We start from the raw sequence: 27,129 nt of genomic DNA on the forward strand, positions 1-27,129 counted from the left end.
TCAGCTTGCCTCTAGTTTGCTGTGCTGTGGTAAAAAGGTCTGGCTGGAGACCAATGAGATCAACATCAATGCCAACTCTATAGAAAGATCCAGAAGCTGATCAAAGATCGGCTGATCACCTACAGTCCTGTGGCTCTATCTTCCCAGGCCCCATACTAGAAAACCCCATTGGTTCTATGGAAATGTGGGCACAGGGACACGGGTGAGTGGATGAATGTTGTCAATGACAGAATGCCCAAAGAGGTAAACTGGACGAAGATGATGCAAATGTTGCAACAGGCTGTGCAGGAAATACCATAGATTTAAAATGTATCACCACATGCATTACAGACTAACCTGAAGGTGAAGGAGTGTGTGTAAAGACAAAAAAAAAAAATATTCTCCTGGAATATATCCAAGCACTGGAGGCAGAAGGGGCCTGAATGAAGATCCTGGCTGACAAGGCCAGGCCTGCAGGACTAGATCAAGGAAGTATGAAATGCCCTAGAAAAGTACCTGAAGTCCCAGAGCTAGATCATAAAGTGGTGTCTCTATGTGTATAGTGAACTAAGTGGTCTAAGTGGTGGATCACATAGCTCAACCATTAAAATAAAATATGCCTTTGAAAAACCAACAGTTAAAAAAAACTCAAGAAATTATAATATGCAGTCATGGTTGAGACCACTAAAGACAACAAAAACTGACTTTGCCTACCTGCAAGAACTTGTCACGAAAGGTAAATGTCATTGTTTTTCAGATAGTTTATGATCTATGGAATATCTCTTTTTGATATTGAAAAGAGATTTTCTAGACATTGCCCAGTAGCAATCAACAGAAGAAAAGCCTGGCCTCTCCATCCTACTGACTCCCAAGATGGAAGGACAGATTAACATCTGCTTCCTCTCTCAAATCCTCTGGTAGTCAAACCCATGGCCATGTGTAACCAGTTAACTAAAATAGCCCTTAAAAAATTCTAGAAGGGGGCTGGAGAGATGGCTTAGCAGTTAAGAACACTGCTCTTCCAGAGGTCCCGAGTTCAATTTCCAGCACCCACATGGTGGCTCACAACCATCTGTAATGAGATCTGGCGCCCTTTTCTGGCCTGCAGGCATATATGCAGACAGAACACTGTATTCATAATAAATAAATAAATATAAAAAATTCTAGAAGGGCAGTTTCAAAACCATTTCACCAGCTGTCATTAAAAATATTGATCCATTTGATAAACTGTATGAAAGTGGAATGATTTGATCTTTAAGACAAGGTAGAAAGTTGAGAGGAACTGGAATATTCTGTGACTTTATTAAGCTTTATCTTCTGATATAAAATATACTATTGACTTCTGTAAAAGGACCAAGACTGGTCCAACGGCCAAAGGAGGAGTGGGGCATTGCAGTCTTGAGAAATGGCTCAGCAGTTAAGAGTGCTCGCTGTTCTTGCAGAAGACCCAGGTTCTCAGCACCCACATAGTGGCGAATGACTATACCTGTCACTCCAGACTCAGGGATTCTCTCTTCTGACCTCCACAGGTACAGACAGGCACATGGTGCACTGACAGACATACAAGCCAAACACCCATATATATAAACCATAAATAAATCTTTAAAAGGACAAAAGGAGATGTAGTAGGCTTGTGAAAGTTAGATCCTGAGAGGGAGAAAATAATGGGGGGCTAGGTAACTGGAGTGACAGTGGAGATACCAGCTCTCCATGGAAGAATCTGACAACTACAGAACAGACTTCAGTTATTACAAACTGAAAAATGTCATGCGAAAAGGGAGGGATACCATGCTGTTTACAGTAGAAAACTCAGAAACTTTCATGATCAACACCACACATTAGCAACAACTTCCTTAGTTATTAACTAATGGTTTGCTTTGGTTCTTTCTTGCCTGAGTGTCTGCAATCTCTCAGCAAAGTTTAGTGAATATGAGTTCATGGTTTCAAATTATCCTCTAAGTACAGAGAAAGAAAGAGAGAGAGAGAGAGAGAGAGAGAGAGAGAGAGAGAGAGAGAGAGAGAGAGAGGAAACCCACGCCTCTTATTTTACAGTAATGTTGAGAAGCTATCACAAAAACTCCTGTCAACCATTTGACGCTCCATCGTGACCTATGGCTTGGGGCTAAGCATGCTGAGGAATGTGTTTTGGCTTCATTGTTAATCGAATTAAGGCCTTAAACTCAGCACATTAGTAATGTACATCTTAAATGGAGCATGCTCAGAAATATGCCTGCCACTAAAGTATTTTCATTTGTGTGTTTGTGCGTACGTATGTATGTATGTATGTATCTATCTATCTATCTATCTATCTATCTATCTATCTATCTATCTATGTATCTATGTTTGCTCCCTGAGTAAAATCTCCTTGTTTCTTTATTCACAAAGGACGCTCCTTGTGAAAGAACCCCTGGCTCTCCTCACAGGCAGCAGGTAATACACCCTGTTTCTTCCTTAGCTCCTCACTCACCCCGAGGAAAACACTGAGTCTAGCTGACTACAGAGGCTGGGGTGGCCTAAGACATACTAACTGATGTACTGAAACTCATGGCTCACGGTGGGTCCACAGTCATCCGTCTGGAGGCTGAATTTCACAGCTTGCCAAAACCCATTCTTGGGCAATCTAGCATTTATACTCTGTATATTTATCTAGTTATAGCAAAAGCTATGAAAATGAGAAAAAATCAAAACATGCGATCACAGGGCCTCACTGGATCTGTGAAGTAAGACTATATGCTGGGTGATCTACTAATAACTAGAGTTCAGTAAGAATCTCCAGGTTTTCCTGCTGTTGACTCACCGTTGATACCCAGGGCTCTTCTTGGATCAAATGCAAAGGAGCAGGTGCTTAGCATGCAAGGGTTCTCACTTCAGTAAGTCTGTAGAATGCTCTCAGCAGCAACTGTACAACCCATCAGCACCTTCATTCTTCAAAGATGGCTTTATCCAAACTTCTCTTTGTCAGACCTCATTGGCTATCTCTCCAAACACTTCCTCTCCGTGGCTGCAGAACCTGGATGATTCAGACACCTCTGTTCTCCCACCTGCATCAGGAATAGGCGAACTCATCCGAGCCCCAGGGTAAGCTTTATGGATAGCAACTAGTTGCCCGGGAACCTCTTCCTTCCCAAAGTTGCTTCAGTAGGTAGACTGGCTCAGTTCTGGGCAAGAAAACTGTATGTTTTGTTTAACAGTGTCGCTAGACTTGCTCTCACCAAAAGGCTGAGAATGTGGCAGGACATACAGAGCCTGCCCAGGTCTAAGCCAGATGGGGTCCCAGCTCTGAGAGGAGAAAGTGGACCAGATAAAGGAAATGGAACCTTGCCTTTCACGCATGGCTCTGCCTAGCCTCTGGAGACACAGTTATAATAGGTAAGAAACCTAATGAACAATATTACACAGTATGACTATTTTCTCACTTTTAGCTCAAAGCAGTATCAAAAGAAGCGAGAGAAAAACAATTTCATAAAACAAATAAAAACTAAAAAGTAATATCAAATATAGAGATCTAGAAAATTTTGATACTCCAAAACAATGACAGTAAGCTTACTAACGATTTAACAACAAAAAGCCCAATGTTTGTACGTACGTTTGTATATATGTATGTATGTTAGGGTGTTTTGTTTTTGTTTTAGGCAGGATCTTACCATGTATCTCTGGGTGGTGCAATGCTCACCTATATAGCCTTAAACTTACAACAATTCTGTGCCGGCCTCCCAAGTGCTAAAAGTATAGGAATGTATTTTTAGTTTTTTCAGTCGGTGTTTACAATGTAGCCCAGGCTGACCTGAAACTTTCAATCCCTCTGCCAGCCTCCCAAGTAGAACTAGAGGGATATGCCACTAAGCTACTTCAGGCATTAACACTTAGTCTCTAGTGCCTGGAGTGATTTCTCACAGTGCTACTAAAACACTGTCTCCTAGCCCTGGACTTTGTACAAGTACTTTCTCTGCTTTAAAAAAAAAAGGAAAAAAAAATGTCCCAGCTAAATCTTACACAGCTTAAAACCCATGTGGGGAAATAAAGTCAACTTTTTGTAAAGCTTTATCTGAAATCTTTTCTCAGACAAAGCTTCATTTCTCCAAGTTGATGGCATGATAGCCACAGATTTTGTCACTGTGCACTGGACAGTACCTATTCCCATGGTCAAGAGTGATCATAACATGAGGACAGCGTCTCTGACCTAAAATGAACTTGACTATAGATCTCTGGTCAAATTTTAGAGTTATGGCCGGGCGGTGGTGGCGCACGCCTTTAATCCTAGCACTTGGGAGGCAGAGGCAGGCGGATCTCTGTGAGTTCGAGACCAGCCTGGTCTACAAGAGCTAGTTCCAGGACAGGCTCCAAAACCACAGAGAAACCCTGTCTCGAAAAACCAAAAAAAAAAAAAAAATTTAGAGTTATGGAGGAAACTCTAAATGGACATCAAATTGTTTACTAGTGAGCTTCAAGGCTACTGAAAGAATAGACCCTCTTGGAGAATCGTAAGAACTAATAATTTGGAATTATAATATTTCCTTAAATTCACAGTCATCACTTGGTTATCTGTGATATGGAGTGGAGTTATATCTGAGATCTTAGAGCCATGCGGTTCAATTGATATGTGCAAGCCGATCTTTCCAAAGCAGAAATGCTTGTTTATAATTCCTGTTGGCTCAATGTTTCATTAGAATAAAGTCTGACTCTTCTTTCATACTAAGATGACTATGATATACAAATAATATAGCAAGTCACCATAAAAATCTAGAATCCCATTTTCAGTAAAGAGTCAAACCAGTTGTCCCAGAAAGCAGTTTCTCTTGGTGTGTCAGAAGCTAAGAAGTACTTAACTGATGAGAACCCAGGACCTTAGTGGACTCCTACTATGTTAGTTAGGACAACGCGAGGCTTACAAGGAATTAACCCTGCAGTTGGATATAAATGTTACCTAAATAAAAATCCCCAAGACCATTCTACCTTCAAAGTTTTAAAGGACAAGGAAAAAGAATGTAGTTTGGGGATGGATATACAGATAATTAAAACAGAAGAGCTTCAAAGAAAATCACTGAAATGATTATCATATACTTCTTTTCTGAAAATAGCTAATAATTCACACTCGTGGGACAGGGTGTACAATACATCTGTCATACCAGCTTTCAATGTCTGAAAAATATGTTTATATGTGGGAAAATACACATAGTCACAGTATGTGGTAACAGATTGATACAAACATACATACATCACATAACATAAAGAGAAAACAGTTTCAGAGACAAAGAGCGACTGCCTCTGGGAAGCAGTATCACTTGCACCAAGCATGCACCTTTTACCTTATTCCAAAGTCCAACAACTAAAAAGCAAATACAGTTCTTTCAACATAGCTCTTTTATTTAAAAAACATTTTATTCATCCAATATATTTTGTTTTGTCCGGAGCAGTTTGGTTTGACTTTGGCTTTGGTAATACATTAATATCTTTGATTTTTGAGAAAAAGACTATTTAGCAATGCTGGCCCTGAACTCTCCAGATCAAGTGAACCTTCCTCCTTAGCTTCCCAGACAAATGGGAATAAAGGAGTTCACCACCAGAGGCCACTGTCCAGCCAAGGCCTTAGCAGCCATATCATAAAATTAAGTTACACTGACTATATCTAAGAAATCCAATTAATTGTATCCAATAAAGTCCATGCTGTCCATCTATAACTGCTGATAATTTGCATTATCAATTGTTGTGCTTTCCTTTCCCTTTAAGGGACAAGCCACACCCACTCCCATGACCTCTGACCTGCCCGCGCCATCTTGGCTCTCCTTCTGTTTCTTCAGCGTGGCCGCGCGCTCTCTCTGGTTCTCTTTCCCTCTCTCTCTTTCCCTCTCTCTCTCTCTCTCTCTCTCTCTCTCTCTCTCTCTCTCTCTCTCTCTCTCTCTCTCCCTCTCTCTCCCTCTCTCTCCCGCTCTCCCTCCCTCTCTCTCTCTCCCTCTCTCCCTCCCTCTCCCCTTTCTCCCCTTTTAATAAATGCTTTTATGGCTACTTTCTGTGTGTCCGTGGGTCTGCTCACAACCGCCGCACATTGGGAATTCTGCCGCATGGCTTCCCTCTGCCGCTGCTCGGGTGCCGGACCCTGGAGCCGGCACCAGGCACCGCTGGGGACCCGCTGGAGCTTGCTGCTCCGTGAGCCCCCCAGGGGACTCCCGCACATTATTTTAGGAATAAGATCAATCATTTGGCATCTTGTTGAAAGACAGCAGAGAACGCTGATGATACAGTGTTCAATATGTCCCCTAATCACTGCAAAAACTGAAAAGAGAACCTATTCGATTCTGCAAAGTCATTTAATTACAGTGTATGTTTCAATGTTTCACATTAGAAGTACTGAATCAATCTACCAAATACATTTTCAACTCATCTAATAAATGTGACACTAAAATATATACAGCAATAATTTTGAAATAAAAATAGTATTTCTATGATAATTTCCTTGAAAACCTAGCCCCAGTCTTGCTTTTATTAAACAATTCTATATTTTTATTTACAATTTTAAGTAATATGCTCATAAGCATGCTATCATCTCCAGAGTTTCCTATTAATCAAATAGATAGTAATGCTTAAAATATCTATAAGTAATAGCTGCATTTTCTTTTGGTATATTTGTTTGCTTATTTATTTATTTGGGTTCTGTTGTTTTGTTTTTGAGCTAGCAACTCTCTACAAAGTCATGGCTATCCTGGAACTCACTATATAGACCAGGCTGGCCTTGAACACTCAGAAATCCACCTGCCTCTACCTCCTTGTGCCATCATGCCTGGCCCTGTTCTTTTTATTAGCATGTATTACTAGTATAAAGTAACAGGCTTTGCTATGGGATGCTATGGATGATATTCCCATTCTGTGAGGCATAGAATCTGGTTAGATAGCCCAGACAGACCTAAACCTACAACTCACCATTCTCTCACCTGTTTCCTGAGTGCTAGAACTATAGTCAGATGCCATTATTCCAGGCAGTAATGCTACAAAGTTTACATGAACCAATGATACAAAGACGTGTAGGGTACAGCCCCACTCTGGGCCTCTCCCTCTCGTCCACACCCAAGAATTCTGTGTTACACACTCCATAAAAAAAAAAAAAAAAAAAAAAAAAAATTCGTCCTGACGACTCTAGCAAACCCTCAACCCATTCCTTCAGAAAAACTTCCCAGGCCTTAACTTTAGTATTTGGTCTCCGTGGTCGACCACTCTCTGGCTCATTAGCAGGCATTTCCAATGATCTTTCCAGTGCCCCCAATTCAATTCTCTTTATTCTGGGCTTTGAAGCCAAAGGCAGTCCCACTAACAACCAAAACCACCCTGTATTGAATTCAAGAAATCTCCTGCTTTTGAGAGAAAACTGCACGTATACTTAAAAAAAATCCTAGAGTGGGGTTCACAATTTAAAACTGAAACCCTTCACCATGATGATGATGATGATGATGGTGATGATGGTGATGACTGGGAGCAGGAGGATAATGAAAGCAGGCCAGCAGTGCAACTACAATCCCACCAACTCGGAAGGATGAAGCAGGAGGTTTGGAAAAAATTTGAGGCCAGCTGAGGTACATACCAAAACCCTGATCAAAAAAAAAAAAAAAAAAAAAAAAAAAAAAAAAAAAAAAAAAAAAAAAAGAACAAAAAGAAACAAACAAAAAAAGAAAAAAAACCAGAAGAAATGAACTATGTTTCAGCTAACACTAAAATATGTGAGGGCCACACAAAGTGCCTTAGGATAGTCTATCAATGGGAGACTCTTACCCTGTAAAAGTTTCAAAAGCTCCATATCTATTTCAAAGGAATAGTTTCATTATGAATCAATGAAACATAATAAAATCATAGCACTAAAAATATAGAACCCTTTCCAGACTTGCAACAGGCACAATACCAAAACCCTAAAGCCTTAGTAATTATTTATATTAGACATAGCATTTGCAGAAAGAAACTCCTGCCATCCCACCAGTAAAATTTCAAAAGTCCTCTAAGGGAAACAGTTGAGCATGTCTCTAGCAATTAAACAAGAAAGGTACCGTATGACTCAACAATTTCACTTTTGAATATCTACTAAAAGAAAACTATAAAGTTGTGCATGAAAACGTCTAAAGTAACAAAAAGGATGAACTACACACAGACACAGCACACATGCACAGAGAGAGAAGGGTGGGTGAACTACACATAGACACAGCACACATGCACAGACAGAGAAGGGAGGATGAACTACACACAGACACAGCACACATGCACAGAGAGAGAAGGGAGCGTGAACTACACATAGACACAGCACACATGCACAGAGAGAGAAGGGTGGGTGAACTACACACAGACACAGCACACATGCACAGAGAGAAGGGTGGGTGAACTACACACAGACACAGCACACATGCACAGAGAGAGAAGGGTGGGTGAACTACACATAGACACAGCACACATGCAGAGAGAGAAGGGTGGGTGAACTACACATAGACACAGCACACATGCACAGACAGAGAAGGGAGGATGAACTACACACAGACACAACACACATGCACAGAGAGAAGGGTGGGTGAACTACACATAGACACAGCACACATGCACAGAGGGAGAAGGGAGGGTGAACTACACATAGACACAGCACACATGCACAGAGAAGAAGTGAAGGATGACTACACACAGACACAGCACACATGCACAGAGAGAAGGGAGGATGAACTACACATAGACACAGCACACATGCACAGAGAGGGAGGGATAGATGCATGCACACAAACCCCACACAGACACATGCAAAGCAAAAACAAAAGAGCTGGAATGAACTACTGGGACATGCTACATCCTACATGAACGCTAATGCCTGCCAATGAAGGAAATAAGGCAAGGAACACATATCATACATGTGGGGGGGATTTATAAAGAAAAAGTAAATTAGTTATTGACTAGGAGCTATAGACAGAAATGGAATTAAATCTAAATGGGGAAAAGAATCTTTCGGAGGAATTCAGATGTTTGGGTTTTTTTTTGTTTTGTTTTTTTTTTTTTTTGCTTTTTCGAGACAGGGTTTCTCTGTGGCTTTGGAGCCTGTCCTGGAACTAGCTCTTGTAGACCAGGCTGGTCTCGAACTCACAGAGATCCGCCTGCCTCTGCCTCCCAAGTGCTGGGTTTAAAGGCGTGCGCCTTTTTTATAACTGATTTACAGTGCATGGGCACAGCAGGAGATACCTGTAATCCCTGCATTGTCTAGGCAGTGGCAGGAGGATCACAAGTTAGAGTCCAACCAAGACTACAGAGCAAGTTTGGGACAGTCTGAGACAACACTGTCTCCAAAAAAGAAAACAAACAAACCTTGGTTAACAATGACTATTGTATCACTCGGTAAAGTTACTTTAAAAATCACTGAATAGTACATTTGAAAAGAGTGAATTTTATGAACAGTAAAATACACCTTAAGATAATCATTACACTCACCTAAAGGCACTTCTATTACTTTAAGTGTTGTTATGATTAGACTAACCCTGGTAAGTAATCACATTCTGCCCAGTGAGTACTACAGATAGTCCCATTACCAAAAGATCTGAGACAAAAATAAAGCTATTCAAAACTAAGCACAGATACATTCACAGTTACCTAAATTATTCTGATACAATATTTAAAGTTATACACACACACACACACATTTCAATGTCCTTGTATTTATCCTGAGCACTAGAGGAAAGGATTTTCTGGGATCGACGTCTCTCCTTGATCTCACTGTTCAGTTCAGGCTGGCTGTGCACTCGGGATCGTCCTGCCTCAGCCCCTGCAGTGCTGGGGTTACAGGCATGCTTCACCAACTCCAGATCTCTGGGATCCTTTCTAAGACTTAAATACTTGACAAGTAAATTTTTGGTGTTTTATTAGTGTACAAGGTTTGTTTGTGTTTTCCTTTTACTTAATTTTAAGCCAACTTTGGGAAATTATCTTTTTCCAAGTTGCCCTCCTTACAAGGGGACAAAGAAGAGCATGGTGACAACCCTGCATGTCCGTTTGTTTGCTTGTTGCAGGGGTGAGACACAGGCCAAAAGCAACTTGAAGGGGGAAGGGTTCATTTGGTTTATGCGTCCACAGCCCGGTCCATCACTGAGGGAGGCCAGGGCCGGAAGTGAAGCAGAGACGCAGAGAAACGCCGCTTCCCGCCTTAAAGCCTGTGGCGCACTCAGCTCGCCCTCTTAGACAGCTCAAGTCTACACGGCCAAGAGTGGCGCTGCCCACAGTTGGCCGAACCCTCCCACAGCAATCATTAATCACAGAAGTGCCCTACAGAGCTTCCCACGGGCCAGTCTCATAGACACGATTCCTAACCGAGGCTCCTTCTCCACAGGAGTCTCTAGTTTGTGTCAAGTTGACAAGAAATCAATAAAGAAATAACCAGTACACCCTGTATGTCTTCAGAGACATCACTCTAAAATTTCAATATCGAATAACTGAAACTGAATTATCACAAGCCAATGAGGGAATAAGTCAGTAATGCAACAAAGTATAAAGAAATCAATAACCCACGCTTTGCAACTTCTTTCTGTGGTCTAAGAGGCCCCAGATAGTTGGGCTCCTTTTTGTTTTTGACCTCAACTGATTGACACTCTTGACTCCCAGTTCATTGGCCTTCAGCTGTCCTTCCTTCTCTCAACCATGCTAGGCTTATTCTTGGCTTCACTTTTGCTGTTGGTCCTTCTGCTTGGGGGCCCCTTACATTTAAATATCACCCTTCATAGAGATGACATGTCCTAACAGTAACTGTTAACTATCACCTCCATCCCTATGTCAGGGCTCTGCTAACAATAAGGCCACTCTCTGACATTACCTTATTTAATAAGTTTATGACCTTTCTGGCCAGAAGGCAAGCTCTTCAAAATTAAAGCACTTCCTTTCTTCTGGTCTCCCAAGCTCTCAGGTTCCAGAAGAACCCTCAGCAATACCCAGGGGATTACAAATGTGTGTATATGTCTATCTGTGTGTATATAAGCTAAGCATGTCTATATGTATACATGTACATGTATGTACATATACATGTGCATGCATGGTTGCAAACATATATAAAATGAAAATAAGAATCTTAAGTTTTTCAACAAAGATTTGTCTTCTACACAATAGTAAATGTATATATGAATAAGTATTCAAATAATGAATCACTAGAAAAGCAAAATAGTCATTTTTACTAATAACAATGAAAGATCTGCTATTTATTATTATCATAAAACATCATCATCTAATTATACTCTTATCCTCAGCATTTATTTTAATTATTGGCATTAACTACTTTATAAATGGAGCATAGTCAAATAAATGAGGACTTGCAGAACAAGCTTTTGGGTCCACCTGAATTCATATCCTGCCTTTTATCTACCAGGACTCAGATCTTTCCCAGAAATTCAAAGTCCCAGTGGAAAGCAGGCAAAGGGTGAAGAAATGTCAGGTGAGTCCCCCAAATAAAAGACTGCACTTGCCCATTTCAACAGAAGCTGAATCTGAGTGCCCTTTCCCTGACCTTGCCTCAGCCTCCCCATTCCCACCCCCACCACCTCCCATTCTGCATGGTTAACCCACATGCTGAGTTCTGGGTGCCATCCCCCGCTGTGAAACAGGGAATAAAAAGATTGGAATAAGAATCACAGAGTAACAGAAAAATTATTTTGATGTTATCGAAATAAAAAAAGGAGATGATCCACAATAAATAAAGAAATAAGAAAGCCCTCTAGTTTGACAGGTGACCGCCATTAAAGCTCAGGGAGCTGAAGAGAAAACCTCCCCACTACCCTTGCCTCTCCATGAGGCATTTAATTATTCGCTTACTGCATAACAACGGAGTAGCTCACAGGAAAAGACGGGGCCTGAGTAGCTCAGATAATATGATTAGATGTCCTTTTGAGCCCTCTTCTTTCTAAGGAATGTTTCACAGTAAAATACAGCACCCTCTGCTGACCTTTGGAAGGTTCCATGTAGCCTCAGAACTAATATGAGCAGAGCAAATAATACGTTTGGTGTTATTAATGTATCTGTCCTAAGAGTGAAATTTCATAGCCATGACCCATGAAGGAAACTACCTCCCACACTTAATAACTGACAAAGCAGGAACTGGCTGTACTTCTTGCTTTTAGCCTTTCTGTATTTTTAAACCACTTCCACAGAACTACAACCCAAAGGGTGAATGAACTCTTGTATAATCTGGTTATAGAAAATCTGGTTTGCTGAATATTTTGAAGGAATGTTATGTAATAATTCATTTTCTTCAATTCCCATCTTAAAATATTATTGGATCTATTCTGCAACTGATATCCAGCTACATACAGACTTAATTATCCCTTAGTTAAAAATAATTTTTTGACTTGTTCCACAGGCCTAGAATTGCTTTATGAGAGAGCAGTCCAAAGTTTTTCAAAGCATATTCAATTTCCACCTTCCTTCTTCCTAAACCAATAGAGCCATAAAGGTAAGTCAAACCAAAAGCATTAAATTGCACAAGAAAAAATCTACAAAAAAATGAAAAAGAAAAAAACTATCACATTATTGTGGTTTTTGGCATAAAGAAAATAGTTACTAACAAACATTACACCCTACTACAAACACATGTGCACATTCATGTCTACTGTTACACCCTACTACAAACACACGTGCACATTCATGTCTACTGTTACACCCTACTACAAACACACGTGCACATTCATGTCTACTGTTACACCCTACTACAAACACACGTGCACATTCATGTCTACTGTTACACCCTACTACAAACACACGTGCACATTCATGTCTACTGTTACACCCTACTACAAACACATGTGCACATTCATGTCTACTGTTACACCCTACTACAAACACATGTGCACATTCATGTCTAGATCTATTCACACTAGCTAGGGAATAAAATCAACCTCGACGACTACCAAGAGATGAATAGGCAAGAAAAAATATGGCACAAATACACAACATTATTGGGTTGTAAAAAAAATTAAGTCATAAAATTTGCATAAATAGATGGAACAAGAAAAAAATGTACTGAATAAGGTAACTCGGGCCCAGGAGCATAAATACTGTTTTCTCTCATACGCAGATCCTTGCTGATGGTCATGGCAGAGAAGCAGCAGGTAGCAACTGAAGTTCAAGGTGTTATCCCACCAGGAGGAACTTCTCTGATGGGTCAATCTCAGTTAGGCAAGGCCACAGACCCCAGAATGTCTTTTGTTTCTCCTTGCCTTTACATGTTTGCTATCATCTTGCTCTGGTATCTTCCATGGTGTGAGTGGATGTAGGGAGACCCTCACTGCCTGTAATGTGGTGTGTTTATCTTATTGGAAACATCCCGATCTACTGAGCATTTTTAGCTACAGATCATCAAGAAGATGACTCTTCCCTAAGCTGTACTGTCTAGTTGATAATAATGCTAGCTTATACAGAGCTTTGGGGAAAAAAATAAATATAAGGAAATGTATATCTATATATATATATGTATATATGTATATATATATGTATATATATAAATGCCAGGGCCTATGAGTTTCACCTAAGGAGCTGCATGGGCTATAGCTCAGGTTAATGACTAAGAAAAGCATTGAGTCCCAGGAACCAGGCTGGCTCTAATTCTCTTAAGGCTTAAAGAGGCAGTCACAGGTTTTGTGTGCATCATTAGCTGAAACAAAGCTTTAAAATAACTTCAGGTTAGACCAGATGTTTTGATAATAGCTTTGAGATGAAAAATCCCAGAAAACAATCTAAAGTTCACAAGGAAAATAGCTGAGCTGAGGTCAAACATACAAAGCAACCCAGTTGTTACTAGCTGATGTACTTTCCTTGCTAGGGTTGGTTGATGATCAAAGGTGATGATTAATTCCTTATACCCATCTCTGCCCTCAATCTCCTGATATTAAAAAAAAAAAAAAAGGTAAACTATTGGTGAATGGGTATGTACCCTAAAGATTTAAAGTAGAGCTGACAGATTCTTTTTAATATAGAAAAGTTTAAGCTTGTGATTCATTTAAGTTTCGTTATAAGATTATCTTTCAATATAAGTAATAAAGTAATTGGCCCTTTGTTTGTAACTGCAGAGCGCAGCCTGCCAGTGAGAGAACTGACTGAGAAGATTGTGTTGTTTGCGCACACGACTGATCTACAACAAGTGGCTTGGGTACGAATGTACATGGGTTCTTGGAATAATTTGATTTTCATGTGTAGTATGTAAAATGTTTCATCATATAAGGGACATGGAAAACACGCTGTTTTTCGCTTGTATTCACTCACTTGAAAAACAGAATGTAACAACATTGCAATTCCTATGCTGCCTGAAAAACTTGCTGGCGGTATATAAGCTGTAGAAGATAAATACAGCACATAATAGAGAGAATGGAGGATTCAGAGAAGAGTAGAGACTAAAGAAGGAAGCCATTGAGAGAGTGTGAGTGTCCTTTTCCCTAACCCCCTCAGACAGAAAAGTCTAGTATCACTGATGCGGTGGGTTTCTCTCGGGCCCTGTGCTATCTGGAGGCTGGCTGCCCAGAATCTGATATATCCTACCTTCAAATGTTCTCTTTTGTATGTTTAACTTGGAGCACAAGTGGAAGCCAGGAAAAGAGGCAGAGGTCTTTGAGAGGATGCTTACGAGATGGGAGATGGGAGATTATAAGTAAGACTAAAACAGGGAAGTTGGATGCTCAGGGCAGGGAGAGAGGAAGTAGGAGTATAGGGGAAACCCAGATTGGAGGGAACGATAACCCAAAGGAGGGGTGGGTTAAAAACTCTCCAAAGGTTGACTATCTCACAACCCAGCTAAAAGATAATAATTACAGGGATAGAAGAACACATGAGAAATGGAAAATGACCGGTAGGTGGACAGTCTTGTGGACTGGATTAAGCAAAACTAAAGATATATGAAAAAGCCCATGGAAACCTACTAGTTAGTAAGCTAGTTTCAAAACACAAGTTTAAAAAAAAAAAAAGAGTTAAACTTGTACAGCCACTTTGGAAATGAGTATGGTGGTTTCTCAGAAAATTGGGAATCAACCTACCTCAAGACCCAGCAGTGCCACTCTTGGGCATATACCCAAAGGATGTTAATCATACTATAAGGACATCTGCTCAACTATGTTCATAGCAGCATTAGTGGTAATAGCCAGACCTGGAAACATCTTAGATGCCTGTCAATCGAAGAATGGATGAAGAAAATGTGGTACATTTAGCCTGGCGGTGGTGGCACAAGCCTTTAATCCCAGCACTTGGGAGGCAGAGGCAGGCAGATCTGTGTGAGTTCGAGACCAGCCTGGTCTACAAGAGCTAGTTTCAGGACAGGCTCAAAGGCAACAGAGAGAAATCCTGCCTCGAAAAAAAAAGAAAAGAAAATGTGGTACATTTAAACAATGGAGTACTTACTACACAGTGGTAAAAAGCAATGACATCTTGAAATTTGCATGCAAATGGATGGAGCTAGAAAAGAGCATCCTGAGTTGTTCTTTTGAAACCAAGACCCAATAAGATGAACATAGTATGTATTCACTCATAAGTGGATATTAGATGTAAAGCAAAAGATAATGAATCTATCGCCCATGACCCCAGAGAAGCTAGCTAACAAGGAGGACCCTAAGACAGACATACATGAACTCCCCCTGGGAATAAGAAATAGACAATATCTCATGAGAAAATTGGGAGCATGAGGGTGGGGAAAGAAGGGAGGGCAGAACAAGAGGAGTAGGGGAGAAGGAGAGCGGGGAGGAAAACTTGAGGGAACGGGATAGTCGAGATGGAGGAAGGACAGAAGGAGATGAAAGAAAGAGATATCTTGATTGAGGAAGCCATTACAGGGCTAGAAAGAAACCTGGCACTAGAGAAATTTCCAGGAATACACAAGGATGACCCCAGCTAAGACTCTAAGCAATTGTGGAGAGGGTGCCCGAACTGGCCTTGCACTGCAGTTAGATTGATGACTGTCTTAAATGCCATCTTAGAACCTTCATCCAGTAACTGATGGAAGCAGACGCAGAGATTCACAGTGGAGCACTGGGCTGAGCTCCCAAAGTTCAGTCAAAAAGAGGAAGAAGTGATAATGTGAGCAAAGAGATCAAGACCATGATGGGTTCACCCACTTAAACAGCTTACCTGAGCTAATGGGAACTCACCAACTCCAGCCTGACATCAGGGGAACCAGCAAAGGACCAAACTAAGCCCTCTGATTGTGGGTGACAGTTGTATGGCTGGGGCAGACTGTGTGGCCACTGGCAGTGAGACCAGAATTTACCCATACTGTTTACTCCGGCTTTTTGAAACCCATTCTCTTTGGAGGGATACCTTGCTCAGCCTGGACATAGTGGGGAGGGCTTTGGTACTGCCTCAAACAATGTGCAAGACTTTGGTGACTTCCTATGGGAAAACTACCCTCTCTGAGGACTGAATAGGGGGTGGGGGAGGGAGGAGGTGGACTTTGGTGACTTCCTATGGGAAAACTTACCCTCTCTGAGGACTGAATAGGGGGTGGGGGGAGGGGGGAGGTGGAGGAAGCAGGAAAAGGGGACGGAATGGGAACTGGGATTGGTATGAAAAATGAGAAAAGATAGCTATTTAAATAAATAAATAAAAATGGAACACAGTTAGCTTGATGACTGCATGGGCTATTAAATAAAAGTTGCAGTGCAAGGCATGGGATTCCTCCCTACAAGTTATTGGTCAGGGAGGTCCCAGAGGTCTGAAAAATGACCAGAGTATGGTCATGCCCTTGGTTATTATCATCTAGTTATGCTCTTACCCTCACCACTTACAAGGATTTACTGGATGCTGAGACCATATTAATGAAAGCAACACATCCTTTGGCTGTCGCACATAGAGAAGCTGTTAATCAAAACATGAACAAGAAAGTTCCTCCCGGATGGCCAGCTCACACAGTGTTGGAAGATGCCATGCAGGCTGCTGGTGGGGGAGAAAATGCACCAACGGTCTTACCCAGGGCTGGGCTATGCATGCTGCACTACCAACCTGCCAGGCACGGTGTACCCAATGCTGCAAAAGTTCCATAGCTGTTATGGGATAAGGAATATCCTTAACTGGATTTCAAGTCTGCTCCACAAGGTGAAATTTCTTTTCTGGTACTGTGGTCCTGGACAAAAGTTCTTAGCCGGGAGGCAAGGGTCCTGAGAAGAACCCTCTACTTTTATTTTACTAAATGGTCATTGTGCTAAAGTGCCTTCCAAATATTTGTGTTAAAACCCTGGCTGCTCTTAACTTTGGTCATAGAAGCTTCTTTTTCAGTGGTCAGCAGTCAACAGAAAGATGCATGTGCCAGGTCAGTGCTGAGAACATGGGACAGAGTGACCAGTCCTAAACAGGATGTCTACATTACTATCCCCACCCCTCCAGATACATGCACTCAATAGGAAGATGCATGCCCGGTCAGTGCTGAGAACATGGGACGGAGTGACCAGTCCTAAACAGGATGTCTACATTACTACCTCCCATCCTTCCGTATACATATACTCAATAGGAAGATGCATGCCCGGTCAGTGCTGAGAACATGGGATGGAGTGACCAGCACTAAACAGGATGTCTACATTACTATCCCCACCCCTCCAGATACATGCATTCAGGGAACATCTTGGAAGATGAGGTAGAAAGAAGTAAGAGGTGGAAGATGGGGAAGAACACCGGGAGATGATGTCCTCTAGACTGTGGTGGCTTGAATAAGAATGGCCCCACATACTAGGTTCACACATTGGAATGCTTAGTCACCAGGGAGTGGCACTATTTGAGAAGGATTAGAAGGTGTGTACTCTGTTGAAGGAAATGCATCACTAGAGGTGGGCTTGGGAGTCTCGAAAAGCTCCCAGCAGATCAGGCATTCTCTCTGCCTGCTGCCTGCAGAGTAGGATGTCGAAATCTCAGCTATTTCACCCATGAGCTCACAGCAGCTGTAGTGACCTGCATACGATCAAGCAGTCAACATTCCAGCATAGGCACTGTAAGTGATTATTAAACAGTTATTGGTAGTTAATAGTTGCTGAGGCAGGGACAGTCTTTTTTGAGATGTGGCCACTGGAAAAATTCCTAGGTTCCAGTGGGTGGCCCCATACTCATATATATATATATATATATATATATATATATATATATATATATATATGGATAGTACTAGCTGGATTTAGTGGATAAAAAGTTGGGAAAAGAATGTGTTGAGGTGCTATGAGGAATATAGAGGGAGTGGGTATGGAAAAACAAATTAATGTGATCATATTTCATTGTACACATGAATGAAATTCAAGAAAAAAATTAAAGAAAATAGCTACCCACTACCAACATTTAGTAAAGATCTCAGGCCAAAAAGAAAATATCTAACAATTTCATGCCAATATCTTTTTTTAAAAAAAAAAAACCTACTTTTCTCTCAGTATTGTAACCACGTTATTCATGTTCTGATAAATATGGCCATATGAGTTTCTTCCTCAGAAAATGAAAGTTTTTGCACAAGAATTCTTTTAAGAACATGAGGAAGTTGGACCCGGCCTGGAACAATAGCTCAGCAGGCAAAGGTGCCTGCCAGCAAGCCTCAGGATCTAATGTGGATTGATGGGACCCACACGGGGAGAACCAGCTTCCACTAATTGTCCTCTGACCTCCACAGAAGCACTGCAGCAGGCATCTAGGAGGAAGTGCACACATGTGTGCACACTGAATAAATCCCAAGGAATGACATCTGAGGCTGTCCGTTACCCTCCACACCCAGCCGCACACCGTGTACACATGAGCATGAACACACACATACAGAAAGAGAAAGGACTTTTACTGCCTTAAGTATATCTTCATAATCTATCATTCATAGGAAGCGCAAGTCATACAGATTCTATGCAAAATGCTGGAAGAACTCCTATCTTCTATTATATATTAGCAAAAATTATGTATCTATTAAAGCTATTCAATTTTGAATGCACATATATTTCTTATTATTACCAACATTAACACCTTGAAGTCACTAGATAGCATAATTACAGTGAAGACAACTTGGCAAGCACTTACTGGTTTAGCCGGACATCAAGAATGAACGAGGTTCCAAAGGCATCCACCTGGAAGCTTGCCTTGTCCACATGAGTCAACTGCAATATCAAAAAGGTAGAACATATTTACAGTCAGTGGTGGTGATTTCTTATGTGAGTATTTCTTATGGTCATCCTGAAAGGCTCATCGTATCACAAATAAGAAAGCAATTCAACAAGGAAGATAAACGACAGCATAGCAAAACAAAATTGTGTGCCTTCTTGGAAACCAATCAGTCACCAATCCAAAGTTAATTACCATCCAGTCAAGGAGACAAGGGCCCTACTTTTCTGCTTTGTCTCATCTTGAAACACTGCATATCCAACTTTACTTCAGTAAACTTACTCCCTAATTGCTGTGGCATAATCCTCTGTACACTGTAATGATTCGTCACTCTGACTGGATTAATACAAAGATAGCCAGTAGTTAGACAGGAAGTACGGGAGGGACAGAGGACTCTGGAAGAAAGAAGGCAGAATAAGAGGAGTTGCCAGCCAGACACAAAGGAAGCAAGTTGTGTACAAAATGAGGTAACAAGCCATGAGCCAAGTCATAAAAGTTAGATAACATGGGTCAATTTAAATGTAAGAGCTAGTTAGTAATAAGCCTAAGCTATTGTCAAAGCATTTATACTTAATATTAACTCTGGTTATTCGGGAACGGTTGCCAAGACACAGAGAAACTCTGCCTACAAATGGCACCCAAACGTTCAGCAACCACAACCACATAAAACCTGAGAGAGCTTTGGGTTCTAGACACTCAGAAATGGAGTCAAGAGCCATTTCCTAGTCTCATGTCTCTGATGCTGGCCACAATACTGGGATGTGTCTCCTGGTTGCTGCTTGTAAACCTGAGCAGCCAGTGCCTGATGAGCTATGCTATGTGGCTCCTGCCAGTCGCAGTACAGAAAAGCATCTCCTGGCAGCCATTTGTGGGAGGGCAAGTTCCAAAGCAGAGGTGGAAATCCCAGCCATGCCGCTTAGCAGTTTACAGGCTCATGTGGACCGAAAGAGATTACAGATACTCAATAAAGACAGATTCAGACAAGACAAAAAAAAAAAAAAAAAAAAACTCTGAACCAGTTACAGTGTGTTTAAAATATACATAGGCTTGAGAGAGAGAAGAGAAAGAGTACATACGGTTTTAGATTGAAAATATAGTTTTAAAATAATAAGGTCCTTAAAAAGGAAGAGTAATAAAAAATATAAGTCACATAAAGATGGAAAATACAGAGATTCTATAAGTTATTGTACTCTCTTTAGATCTTCTGATTGCTAATGGAAAAATAACAGCTGCTAAAACACATTGGATTATAAAAACTGCTGGATTAAACCAGCCTATATATTTTGAAAATGTCTTGACTTCACACTCAGTACACTCAGTGCTAGGTGAAAAGAGAGGGCCCAATGGGCAAATGCAACAGGATGAATCTCCTACCCGACAGGATTTGAAAGAATGTGGGCTGGGGAATCCTGCTCGGCTGTCGGGCCCACCAGCCCTCCTCTAACCGGAAGACAAGGTGCTCACAGGGTACTTCAGCCTCTTCACTCGGGCAAACCTAACTCCCCTCACTCTTCTCAGATAACTACAACTCCCACCAAGCCCTGGTTTCCTGTTTTTTTCCCAGGGTCCTCAGAGTTGCATCTTACTCTCAGCTCTACCGCTGCCACACACCACAAGCCCCTGATCTCCCAAGACCCTTGCTGAAGACCCAGTGTAAGCTGCGCATTTGCTACTCAACCAAAGATCTCCATCCTGACCCCGCATTTCAAGATGCTCCTCAGCTGCCTCCCAGTACCCAGACATAGGGCTCTAGGCCCCGAGTCCCTCCCCAGTGCCCAAACCTAGGGCTCTAGGCCCCTGGACCCCTCCCCAGCGCCCAGGCATAGGGCTCTAGGCCCCCCGACCCTCCCCAGCGCCCAGGCATAGGGCTCTAGGCCCCCCGACCCTCCCCAGCGCCCAGGCATAGGGCTCTAGGCCCCCCGACCCTCCCCAGCGCCCAGGCATAGGGCTCTAGGCCCCCCGACCCTCCCCAGCGCCCAGGCATAGGGCTCTAGGCCCCCCACCCTCCCCAGCGCCCAGGCATAGGGCTCTAGGCCCCCCACCCTCCCCAGCGCCCAGGCATAGGGCTCTAGGCCCCAAGCCCCTCCCTGCATCTTTTCCACGCCTACGTCTTTCATTTGCTCTTTGACTCACATCACGTGTATCTTTTATTCACTACCCCTGCTGGAAGCTTTCGAACCACTCTTGACCTGGGCGGTTTCCTGAAAGCAACCCCATCTGCTTTTCAGGACTCAGGTTCGCAGCCCTTCTTGAATCTGCCACAGACACCCTAAGAGAAGAGCACAGGCGTGGTGGTTCAAACAGCGGAGATCTTTGTATTCACAATTCCGGAGGGCAGACGTCCACAGACAAGGGCTGGCAGACTAGGTTTCTCGCAAGGCCTCCCTGTGGTCTCACCATGCCCTCACATGCTCTGTGCACTCTCGGTCACTTCCCTTCTGAGGATATGAGTCCTCTTGGATTAGGGACACCGGCCTGATAACCTCCTCTTTTAAAGTCCTGTCTTGGGGCTGAAGAGATGGCTCAGAGGTTAAGAGCATTGCCTGCTCTTCCAAAGGTCCTTAAGTTCAATTCCTGGCAACCACATGGTGGCTCACAACCATCTGTAATGAGGTCTGATGCCCTCTTCTGGCCTGCAGACACACAGACAGAATATTGTATACATAATAAATAAAAAAATATTTTTAAAAAAAATAAAAATAAAGTCCTGTCTTTATGTATGGCTACTCTGGGGGTGACGGCTCCTACACATGAATTTTCAGGGAACACGATTCGGTCCCCAGCACTCCTCTGCCGTAAAGTCTCCCACCTCCCTCTCCTCACTCACTGCAGGTGAGGGTGATCACAGAGACTCGGTGCTGCACACATCAGGAACTCACTCAGTGTTTCCTGAGTGGGTCCTAGAGGCTGTTTCATTAGTGAACAGCAATACAACTACCAATTACCTGCTTACAACACAAGAGTGTTCTTCCTGACTAAAAGCGCTTCAGGTTTCCTAAAGTTAAGACTATGTTTTGGAAACAGCATCAGAAAGCTCTACTTACCAGAACTGATGTCTCAATTAAAATGAACCTTTCCCTCCTCCATCCTCCCAGGCCCTTGTGTGACTATACCAACTTTTATACCTGTCTCCTCGGATTACAAACGCCAGCACAGTAAGTCTGTGGTGAACAGGCCACTTTGGGATGATGGCTCAGACCAAGGGAATGCTACCATTATTTTTAGCAAAGTATTTACTGTTTGCATTATTTCTAATATTTTTTCCTTTTTAATTAACACACCATAATTGTTTATCTGTATGAGGTATAAAGTAATATTTCAAAATATTTATAAAATCTTACCAGGGCAATTAGCATTTCCATTTCCTTAGCACTTCTTAAACTTTGGCACCTCTGAGCTCTTCTCTTACACTTTGTCATGAAAGACATAAGGGCTCACCGTGAGCGCCATCATCTACAGTGCGACAGGATACTGGAGCTCATCCCTCTGTCGTGTGCTTTGTGCCTGCCATCCCACTCCCACTCCCTCCTTTCACCCCTCTGCTAGCCTCTAAGAATTACCGTTCTTCCTCCTCTTCTTTCTCTTCCTCCTCTTCTCAACCAACATTTTAAACTACCATATGTGAGAAGCACAATAGAAAGTACTTGTCTCTTTGTCTGGTTTACCTCAGTGAACACAATGTCCCCCAGTACCGTTCACTTCGCACAGAATAATTCAGTCTGATTTTTACATAATTTTTCCTGCAGTTCCTTTTTACTTCTGCCTTTTTAATTTTACAGACCTCAGTCGGGTTCCAAGGAGACCCTGAAATGCAAAGCAAATATACAGGGAAAGTTTATTTTAACTAAGGTTCAGTTTGTTAAGTGTGTTTTGCTTAGTACAACTCTGAGATAAGATGTTTTTCATAGACTATATGCAGAATGATCACCTGGACAAGCTTCTCTGACGGGTCCCCTAGTGCTGGGAAGCAGTTAGACTGACCACATTCTGTTCCACCTGCCTGCTAGAGGGAGACAGAAAGTGAGCCATTGATTAGACTTTAAAAACGTTTAGAAAATGATTAATCCACTCTTTTAAGAGTTAATAAAATCAAGCAATGTAGTCAAAATTACCAAAATGGGTGGTAGTCCTAAAGTGGTCTTGGAAGACCTTTCTGAGAGTGACTTCAATGAGGCAACGCCAGTGACTAAAAGTCACCTAGAAGAACATCAGGCCTGCACAAAGTTCACATTCTTGTCCTGGGACTGTGAACACAGCAAAAGGGATCCCACAGCAATGATTAAGCCGAAGACTTACTGGGGAGATTATCCAGCATCACATGGGTTCTGATAATGTCTGTCTTTGTAAGAGGGGGGCAAGAAGACCACAGAGAAGACACGGCAGTGAAAGTAGAGAACAGAGCCACGTGAGGCTGGCAGGATGACCAGGGAGCACAAGCAGTCTCCAAAAGGCTGAGGCAATAGCACAGCAGTGGTTTAAGAGACTTGCTGTCAAGCTTGACTATTCGAATGTGATCCCTGGGACCCATGTGGCAGAAGAAGTCAAGATATGATCTGACCTCTGCGTAAACTTAAAAATGATTTGAAGAGAAAAGCCTCCCAAAGGAACACAGCACAGACAATACTTTCCACTTAGCTTCATAAAATCCCCCAGAACTATATTTTTTATTATTCTAAAACACTAAGCTTTGAGCAATGTGCTATAACTGTAATAAGGAGTGGATATGAGTCCCTGGCACTGCTTTCGAACAGTTAGGAAAACAGCTCCAGCGAGTTCATGAACCAGTGTCGTATGTTATTTTCCTCCACGGCTGGGTTAAAATCGAGGTGCACAGAGCAGCAGGACTGACGCGCGTGGGATTGCAGGAGTCACGTGCTACAGGCAGGCTTCAGAAATCATTAGCACGTTTGTGTTGCTGGAACAAAGCACACAATGCCGGGCAAGGGATAAAAATATAGGTTTTATGTTGTTCACAGTTCTGATGGGTGGAAAGTTCAAAGGATCTGGCACCTGCGTCCTCGAGGGGCCCTGAGCTGTAACCCGGGGTGAAGAGACAGGAAAGGAGCCTGAACATACAGAAGGGGCCAAAGCTATAGTATGGCCTCCTTTTACAAAAATCCCGGCTCCGTGGGTCAGGCATGGTGGCAAACGCCTTTAACCCAAACACTTGGGACTATGACACAAAACCAAGTGGACTTTTGTGAATCTGGTCTACAGTGCAAGTTCTATGCGAACCAGATCTACACAGTAAGAGACCCTATCTCAGAAACAAAACAAAACCCTCTTCTGAGAACTAACTCAACCAAAGGAGGCCTATGTGAATCTGGCCACACAGTGTTTATGACCTAATTAGCTCCCACCAGGCCCCACACTTCACGGGACCCACCCTCTCAGCACTAGCAGTGCGGAGGCCATACTTCCAGCTCACAAAATATTGAGAAACACAGTCAAACCTCATTCAGCCACAATACCAACAAACCAAACTCGCAGTAAGATACACGCAAGCATAATTTCTTTGCATTATGCATGATGTTCTAGCATTCAGGAGCTGACTTCATATGTCTAGTGTATAAGTAGTCCAAAGAGAAGAAACTGGTACTTCCTTTAAATACATTGTAGAAGTAATACATTAAGCAGATTACACTGAGTTTCTAGAGTATTAACAGCACAACTTATGACTCAACAGCATCAATATGAGGTAGGGTCATTCCCAACCTTAAACCTTAACCTTAAACCTTGCTGTCAAAAATTGAAAGAAAACGAAGTGGTTGAGAAGAAAATGTGGTACAGGACTTTCCTCTGAGGGAAGAAAGAGGAGCTAATGGATACTACCAATTTTACATTGAAGACAGGAATAGCAGAGATCCTGTGTGTGATTTGGTGGATAGATGCATTCTTCCCATGAGCAAGGTTCTGGATTCAATTTTCAGCATGCCCTGCCCACCAAAGAGAATGAGGAGGAGGAAGAGAAGGAGAAGTGGATGGATAAGGAGAAGAGAGAGAAGAGGAGGAGGGAAAGAAGGGAGAAAGAGGAGTAGGAGGAGAAGGAGGGGGAAGAAGGAGAAGGAGGGGGAAGAGGAAGAAGAATATGGTGATGATGACGACAGTAAGTATATCTGAGGCATATTTGGAAATAAAATTTTATAAAAATACACTTCTTCAAATTACTACATAAGAACAAATTCTGTTGTTTTGTTTTTTCTTTCTTCCTTTGGTGATGCTGGGACTGGATCAGGGCTTTGCACAAAATAGGCAAGAATTCTACCACCTAAATTCCCAGTACTTCATTTCTTATCTTAAAGCTGTTAAACACTTCAATGTTACTGAATAATATTGAAAAGATCCTTAGAACTCAAATAATAGACGGTTTTACTTTACAAACAGAAAAGATGAGGCATGTATGGGCAAAAGTCATTTCCAAGTACAACAGTCGGGGCAGGCCAGGCATCTAGCTCCCAGAAGGCCTCACCAGCACACTTTAGCTCCTTGCTGTCCCTCTGTGGTTTGGAGGCGTATGCAGGTTTTCAGGATTTCTGGTGAGTGCTTATTATGATAGGAGCATCCTTGGAGACATGAGAATTCTCTGAGCGGCGTGTTTTAGAGGCAACAGAAAGAAAATCAAACTTCAGTTCATCGTCAGCCAAGTCTACAAGAGTTAGTTTCAGGACAGGACAGGCTCTAAAGCTACAGAGAAACCCTGCCTTGGAAAAAACCTGAGAATTACAGTTAAAAATATAAATGAAAATCCATTTTCCATGAAAAGATGACATAGGTATGACAAAATATGGCTAACAATTTATAGAAGTTGTGAAACAAAAGATGCAGAAGAAAAATGCAATAATTTTTTTCAAACAATCCAGATGGCAAGGAATCTTGATAAATCAGTATAATTATATAAAGTTAATTTTAATTTCTAATTTCAAAAATGAATCATAGAATTGTAGGACCTATGGGACTTGATATGATCTCCAGATTGAGACCTGTTCATTATTCACAGAAACAGCCAAAATTTAAATATAAAGTTAATATAACACCAAATTCCCTACAAATTCAGCTTCTTGGCACTTGTCCTTTTGTCTTGACACAGTCTAGAGTCAGCAAACCAGAGCCAACCCACATTTGCCAGAGGTTAAAAGTTAATTTTTCAAGACTGCTTTACTAGTAACTCTCAAAAAAGAAAAAGAGAAAAGAAAAGCAAATTGACATTAAACCATGCACAGTAAAATCAGGCCTTTGAGAAAACAAAGGCTAAGTTAACTTCAACCTGAAAACAAATCGATGACTGGTAATGGATTAGGAAGATTACCAACCAAATGGTATTATGCAACGTAACTGCAAAAAGAATTAACATTATTAAAAAAAAGAATTAAGTATATAGCAGAGCCCTTAGTTCCTCCTGTTTCCGGAATACTGTGTCACTACACAGCCAACACAGAAGGGATTCCTGAAGTCTAATAACGAACTACCAAGAGCAAGCCACACTGGTACGTATCAGCCCTATTTTGGCACCACTGGCAATAGCCTCTCTTTCACCCTACTCATTACCCCACGGCCTCAAGTAAACTTTTGTCAGAGGAGGGAGATTCCCCAAGATTGCTATGCTGCACTGCAGCATTTGTGCAGCCACAAGAGTCGGAGTAGCCAAGCAGCTGAGATAGACGATAACTGTGTGAAGAACTGTCAAGAAGGCATAGCTAGGAGAGTCCGCTAACACAGCATACATGAGAAATAAGTCATATTATTCACATGTGTGTGGTGATGATGACTCTCGGGTAAAGCCAGCTCTGGTTTCTCTCTGGCCAACTCAATTGTGCCCATAGTTGTCATGAGTTCTGTCATAGACTGCATCTAATTTATACTTTATCTTTAAGCAAACTGCTCTTTAAGTCCAGCCTTCTGCATTACTATTACAGAAATCAAAACAGTGCCTGCCAGTAGGTCATTTGTTACAAAATGAAACAAACAACAATAACAACAACAAAAGTCACGCTCTTGAGAGTGAACTTGAAAGAGCTAGTCTGGGCTGAAATCCTGGGATTTCAGTTACAAGGGAATGAACTAGAACAAGTTGTTCAGAGT

At 41.9% G+C, this 27,129-nt stretch overlaps 1 protein-coding gene across 11 annotated transcripts in view; it reads right to left on the minus strand.

Moving 5' to 3' along the window:
- Adam22 (ADAM metallopeptidase domain 22) overlaps nt 1-27,129 on the minus strand; it is a 243,642-nt gene that overhangs the window by 192,500 nt on the left and 24,013 nt on the right. For all 11 annotated transcript variants that reach the window (XM_057758312.1, XM_057758318.1, XM_057758316.1 and 8 more), the window contains exon 3: nt 18,970-19,046. In XM_057758312.1, the coding sequence (XP_057614295.1) occupies nt 18,970-19,046 (77 nt within the window). The remainder of the gene's footprint in view (nt 1-18,969; nt 19,047-27,129) is intronic.

Source organism: Chionomys nivalis, chromosome 26 (assembly GCF_950005125.1).
Source record: "Chionomys nivalis chromosome 26, mChiNiv1.1, whole genome shotgun sequence".
Lineage (NCBI taxonomy): Eukaryota > Metazoa > Chordata > Mammalia > Rodentia > Cricetidae > Chionomys > Chionomys nivalis.